At 56.5% G+C, this 6235-nt stretch overlaps 1 protein-coding gene across 2 annotated transcripts; it reads left to right on the forward strand.

Annotated features, from left to right (window-relative positions):
- Positions 1–3430: 3430 nt before the first annotated feature.
- LOC123060380 (auxin-responsive protein IAA2) lies at positions 3431–5735 on the forward strand. Of its 2 annotated transcripts, none has more exons than XM_044483078.1 (6): positions 3431–4291; positions 4407–4491; positions 4575–4843; positions 4930–5060; positions 5138–5201; positions 5306–5735. In XM_044483078.1, exons 1-6 carry the CDS (start codon positions 4189–4191, stop codon positions 5353–5355), a joined length of 702 nt encoding a protein of 233 aa, XP_044339013.1. In that variant the 5' UTR covers positions 3431–4188; the 3' UTR covers positions 5356–5735. The 2 variants fall into 2 exon arrangements, with proteins under 2 accessions (XP_044339013.1, XP_044339012.1); XM_044483077.1 differs by having other exon boundaries at positions 3434–4291; positions 4952–5060; positions 5306–5605.
- Positions 5736–6235: the final 500 nt, after the last annotated feature.

Consider the following 6235-nt stretch of genomic DNA (forward strand, 5'->3'; position numbering starts at 1 on the left):
ATTGTCTTAAATGACATCGCGCGGATCATGTAAAAGAACTTATTTCTATCAATTCATGTACCTTTTTCCTTTTTACAATTCGTCAATGTCCTGATATCATCAATATTCTTCGATTTCTTAGTCCTGCATTCTTTGAAGTATACAAGGAGAAATATATGAGATGTGACTGCGGTCGATCACACAAAGTGGCAAAATAACGCACTCACTTGGATTCGAGAAGTCACCCCACTTAATAATAAGTCACGAGAAAGAAGTTCTCTCGGTATCTTTAATTTTCGACGGGTGAGTGATTATGACTCAGTCGATTAAGAAACAAAAACGTAATTTCAATAATGCCATATCAAGAGTTTTTCGTCCCCTTTTCAATTTACACGAGCCGAGAGACCGAACTTCCATCATACTGATCTCAGCGGTTTCGCCGCTTCAATTATGTAACAAGATGTCCCTTGCAACGCCCATATCTTGCAACATAACGTGTGGTCTCTAGAGGTTAACATGACCGACCAGTGCCCGTTCACTATCTTTCCGGGCATCTCACCTCATGTATATATATCTTTCTTCGGAGATTTGCTTTTACCCTTTGCAGTTAACACGTCTACGTCCTACGGATGCAGCATGCGATAATTGTACAAAAAAGGGCGCCGATCGGTCGCTTTCCCCTCGGTCCTTATGCATGCGTTTGGGTTGCCATACGTGGTTAATCAACAACCAGAGAGCACTAGCTAAAAAGGAGCCAACACAACCGATTCCCCGGCTCATAGCGTCCTACTAGTAATATTTATACTCAATCTAGCACGCATGAGATCATTGGAGATCACTTGGAACTCTTAATTAAATCTAGTTTAATTATGATAGGAAGGGGGTGATACAGTAACGATTAGTAAGTGCCGAGCTTATCTTATCCAACTCTCTGTAGTCGTATCGAACACTGGCAAATTTGTCACTTTCATGGGCGAATCTAGTTACACCAATCAAAGAGGGGGCCTACGCTACACTGAACACTGCCCACTAGAATGGCTGGCATTATTGAAAACGATGCCACTGTGACACTGTGTGTCACCAGTACTCTTGGGATAAGCCATGGCCATGACCCGTGGGATTACTTTTCTCTGCTGTCTGCCGGCGATATGAGACTATACGATTCCAAGACAGCTTTTATTTTACTGTTGCCATCCACAGCAACGCTAACAGTTGTAAATCCTTCAGACAATTTTATTATATTAGCAAAAGAATACACTTGGAAAGTGTTGCGACAGACAGACGATTTTTAGGGCATCTCCAGCCGCACCCCAGGAAAGTCTCCCTAGACGTTTTTTTTGCGCCGGCGCCGAAAAATCGGCCCAGTCGCGCCTTCAGGAGCCCGATTTTCGCCGGCTTGGACCGAAAACAGCGCCGGCGGACCTAGGTCGAACACGGCGCGCTGGGGCGCCCGGGGGCGCCGGGGCGAACTGTTTTGGCGTGAAACAGCCGCGGGCCCGCCGCGTCAGCGACTCTACCCTCTTCTCGCCCCTTCATCGTCCTCACCGCCTCGTTTTCCGCGGCGAATCAATGCCAAAGCTGCCGCGCTGCCGCGCCGGTCAGCCTGCGCCATTGATGCCTCACGGGCGGCACAGTGAAGACCGGATGACGCGCGTCCCTCACCCTCCCTCGCCCGCCACGCGTACTCATGGAGGCTCGCGCACGGGCGGCGCCTCAGCCTATATAAGACGCGCCCCAGCGCACTCGGCGACTCGTACTCTCTCGCCGTCGTCGTTCCTCCCTCTCCTTTCTCTCGCCGTCGTCGTTCCTCCCTCTCCTCTTTCTCGCCGTCTCCAGCACCCATGGCCAAGCGCTTCCCAGACGACGGCGCGGCGGCGAACGGCTTCGGCCGCCGCCATCTTCACGAGAGCGAGGCTCGCCTCCTTTTCGAGGCCGAGTACCCGGTCTCGCCGGACATGCGGGTACCCGGGGCATGGAAGATCAGCGCCGGCGGCGTGCCGGTGCCTCCGATACCCACCGGCGCGGCGCGGCGTGCGGAAATCGCACGCATCCGCTCGACCCTGTCGCGTGCGGCGAGGGAGGGGCCACGGTACGTCCCCGACAGCCTGCTCTGGAAGCCCTACTTCCGTCGCTGTCACGCCGAGCAGCTCGAGGCCAGCAACAGCGTCGAGCCCTCCGGCAGGCTCAACGCCGTCGGCCGGCGTCGGTGGTGGGGCGTGCCCGGGCGCACGTTGGAGGCCGTCCTCGAGTACATCGAGGGTGGCAACACGCCGCGCCTCGAGTACCCCGCTCCCCCGTCCTTCACATGCCGCCGGGAAAGCTCCTGGACCCCGAGGCGCATGGGGACCGGGGGGTCCTCCTGCTCGTCCGGCGGCTCCCTTGCCTCCACCTCCGCCCCGTCAAGCCGGAGCCCCAGGGCGCGCCTGTCAGCGCGCGCACCCGCAGCTCCGGCGTCCGCATCGACGACAACGCCTCCCCTACCGGCCGCTTCGTCCTCGTCGAGCCCAAGCCGGAGCCCAAGCCGGAACCCGGCCTCCCCGTGGAGTACGAGGAGATAGCCCGGCGTGGCTTCTCCAACGAGGACGCCCTGCGGTGGGCGCGGGACGACTACCTCCGCGACGAGATGGTCCGGCAGCGCCGGGCCCTGGAGGAGATCGCCGCCCGCAAGCGTGGGCGCGAGGACGAGCACGACGTTGTGGTCCTCAGCGACGACGACGACGACGCTCCCGGACCGTCCAACCCGCCGGGCCAACCTGAGAAGGGATGCAGCAGCTGGGACGGCGGAGGCGTCGCGGGGGCGACGACGACGACGACGACGACGGCGGCGGTGACTACACGTGGTTCTACCGCCTCTTCGGCATGTAGAACCGCGTGGGCGGGCGGCGAGGCGGGCGGCGAGGGAGACGGCGGGGGTAGCCCGCGGTAGTTTTTCCTTTTTTTGTAAAGTATGTTTAAATTTAAACGAACTCGACGATGTTTGCATTAAATTTGAGTCGTGTTTGCACCGTATTTGATTTTTTTAAAAATCCGTGGGAGGCCGCGACTGGGGGGCATCACGTCCCTAGTGCGCGGTTTAGCGCCGGTGCGCTCCTATGGGGTGATTTTTTGCCCCTCCCGTGAGGCCAACGGCTGGAGATGCCCTTAGGGCACTATGCACTCACAATTTTTACTAAGGCACTGTTCTAAGTACAGTATGTTAGTAGCAAAAATACAGTGGGGAGTCGGGACGACAAAACACGGAGGGTGGCGCGTGTGGCGGAATGGAATTTGGCCCGCCGGATCAGGCCGGGGTTGGGATATCAAGATATGTTTGCGCCCTAGAGGGAATCATGATGAAGCCATCAGATCACGAATGAATAATGGAAACAGTGGGATCGCTTTTGGTTCATGGCTCCCCTTTCCTCCGTTGCGCTTTCCGCTTTTCCTCCCGTTTATAAGCGCAACAAGTGCACCACAACCGAGCCCAACCCACACACTCGCTCCTTCCTTCTCCAGCCCTTCCACACACAAACCCGCAGCAGAGAGAGACGAGAGAGAGAGGTCGTAGGCAGCCGTTGCTTGCTGGCCTAGCTAGCCGCTGCGTGCTTGGCTCTGGTGGGCATCTAGATGCTCTCGTTTCCTTTCGCGGCGTCTGCTCAGCTACGCCGGAATCCCTCCGTCTCCGGGCCTTCCCTCCCTCCTCTCATGGCCTAGATTCGTGCCAGTGCTGCTCGTAGCAATCAATCCAGAGCCGTTTCTTTCTTCTTTCCTCGCGCCTAGTACGTAGCGTAGCCTGCTCTGCTGCTGCTGCCTGCTCGCTTTGAATACGCGCCCGCCCTCCTCAAAACGCTCAAACCTTGTCCCTTTCCCGCAAACCCCTACCGCCTTTTGGTCGCTCTAGCTCTAGCGCACAGGCAGGCAGGCAGGCAGGCACAGTACTATACTCCCCGGGCGCCGCGCCGGGCTCTTTCACCTCGTCTCGGTCTCAGGTGGGCGGGCGGGCGTCCAGCACCTGCACTGTGCCCTCCTCTCGCCTCTCTCTTCCGCCATATATTCCGCCCCCGCCTGTCACCGCGCACGAGGAGAGGAGAGCCGCGCTTGTGAGTCGTGAGTCGTGACTTGTCGGAGCCAGCTCCTCTGTCTCCATCGCTGTCTTGATTTGTCGCCTGAGCTGGGAGCAGCGCCGGCGAGGGAGCGAGCTTGCTAGGGGCGGTTGACTCTCACTCACTCATGGCGTGGAGCGGGTTCAGGGAGGCGGCGGCGGGGGAGAGCGGCCTGGAGCTCAGCCTCGGCCTCCCCGCCTACTTCACCAAGCCGGCAGCACCACCTGCAGGTACGTCTGCTTTGCGACGTCGATCCGTTAGTTTCTTCTTCTTGCTGCTCCCTGCCTGCTACATACTTGTTGATCATCCGAGTTTTCATGGATTTGTCTGCGTTTGTGGTGGCAGGTCTGGACGGGCAGGAGTCGAGCGGCGCCGGCGCCGGTGATTTTGCTCGCCATCCTGATGGAGGAAGCAACGGCTCCAAGGCCAAGTAGGCAAAAACTTTATTTTCACAGTTGCAGCGTTGATCTGATGATCGTCCTGTTCTTTTATACTTCGTCCACGTACGTGCAGGCCGGCAGCAGCAGCAGCTCCGGTCGTGGGGTGGCCGCCGGTGCGCTCGTTCCGGCGGAACCTGGCCGCCTCCAAGCCGTCGTCGTCCAAGGAGGACGGCAGGGCAAGCAAAGACAAGGGCGCCGACGAGCCTGCGGGCCGGAAGGGCCTGTTCGTGAAGGTCAACATGGACGGCGTCCCCATCGGGCGGAAGGTGGAGCTCAAGGAGGACGGCAGCTACGCTGACCTCTCCGCCACCGTCGACAAGCTCTTCCGCAGCCTCCTCGCCGGTACAGATACATACCCACACACACCATGCATCATCGATCTTACGCTGTCAGTCAGCCTTGTACTCTCCTGGTCTCACTCATGCCAGTGTTTCCTGCCTGTGCATGTAGCTCAAAGGGACGCCGCCGCTGCCCCCGACGCGATCGCCGGCGGCGAGTACACGCTGGTGTACGAGGACGACGAGGGCGACAGGATGCTGGTCGGGGACGTCCCATGGCAGTAAGTCAACACCTGAGACAAGTTGTAACTATGCTGATTCTGATGAACTGACAAATCTCGTCTGTGCACGCGTGCAGGATGTTCATCGTCACAGCGAAGAGGCTGCGAGGGCTGAAGAGCTCCGACCTGCCAGCCTCGTCGGTGAGTATCTCCGGAATAAGTCTGAATCCTGCGCACTATGGCATACGCCGGTCGAATCAGCACTAACTGAACCAAATCGCTATCTCCTTGTGTGTTCTTCGCAGCTGACGGCGGCCGGGAGCAGGAAGAGGCCGGCGGCCGCGGCTATAATTAGAGCCGTGTCTGTGACGAGGGTTAATCCTGTTTTGCTACTACGTACGTACGCACGTATGAGGATGAAATCACGGCTATAATTAGAGCCGTGTCTGTGACGCTGCTGCTATTTTGGGGGCCATCGTGGCCGTATTTTGGTGCTTTTTTTCTACTTCTAACTAGATGCGTTCGTCGGATGCTCTAATCTAATACTAGTACTAGTATGTTCTTAGTGGTATAATTGCACAAATACTTCGTGTGAACTTGATCTTTGCCGGTTGTTTGTTTGTGGTGCTGCTCGAACAGTGTTGGTTCAGGTCCAATTTCTTCTGATCGATGTATAGGACCAAAAAAAGGACACACATGTAGAATTTAGATTTTTAGAAAGATGATTACCCCTGACATCTGTATCTGAACGATGCATGCAGCTATTTTATTAATTATTCATAAAGACATTATAAAGTAATACATCAAGTAGTCTGAAGCCAGCATCTTAGCAATAACCGTCGCTATACCTATCCACCTGATGAAGGAGTGCCGATAGTCCGAGTCTAATACCAAACAAACATCGCATAAATGCCTAACATCTAAATGCAGAGGCCCCAACCAAGACACGTATTGGGTTTGGGGCACAAACTGGTCCAACGCACTCTATGTGTCGTCGCCGCCATCCTCCACCAATCCATATTCAGAGCAGAAACTAATGCACCGACCTTGCCATGCCTCTCTGCCATCAACGCCACCATGATTCCAGACAACATCCTCCTGCGCGAGTCCATCTCCACGCATCGGGCGCTGAGTCTCCACGGCGCTACGCCGCCGAGATCCGCCGCCCTGAATGTATAAGGTGAAGCACCTCCCATCAAAGAAGTCGTCCTGTGGTCCCACGAGTCCGTGTGTAC

This window comes from Triticum aestivum, chromosome 3A (genome assembly GCF_018294505.1).
Source record: "Triticum aestivum cultivar Chinese Spring chromosome 3A, IWGSC CS RefSeq v2.1, whole genome shotgun sequence".
Taxonomy (NCBI): Eukaryota; Viridiplantae; Streptophyta; class Magnoliopsida; order Poales; family Poaceae; genus Triticum; species Triticum aestivum.

Coding starts and splice junctions, on each gene's coding strand:
- LOC123060380 (XM_044483077.1), top strand. CDS start 4,189: ATGGCGTGGAGCGGGTTCAGGGAGGCGGCGGCGGGGGAGAGCGGCCTG. Junction 4,492..4,574: donor AGCAACGGCTCCAAGGCCAA/GTAGGCAAAAAC, acceptor ACGTACGTGCAG/GCCGGCAGCAGCAGCAGCTC. Junction 5,061..5,137: donor GTCGGGGACGTCCCATGGCA/GTAAGTCAACAC, acceptor GCACGCGTGCAG/GATGTTCATCGTCACAGCGA.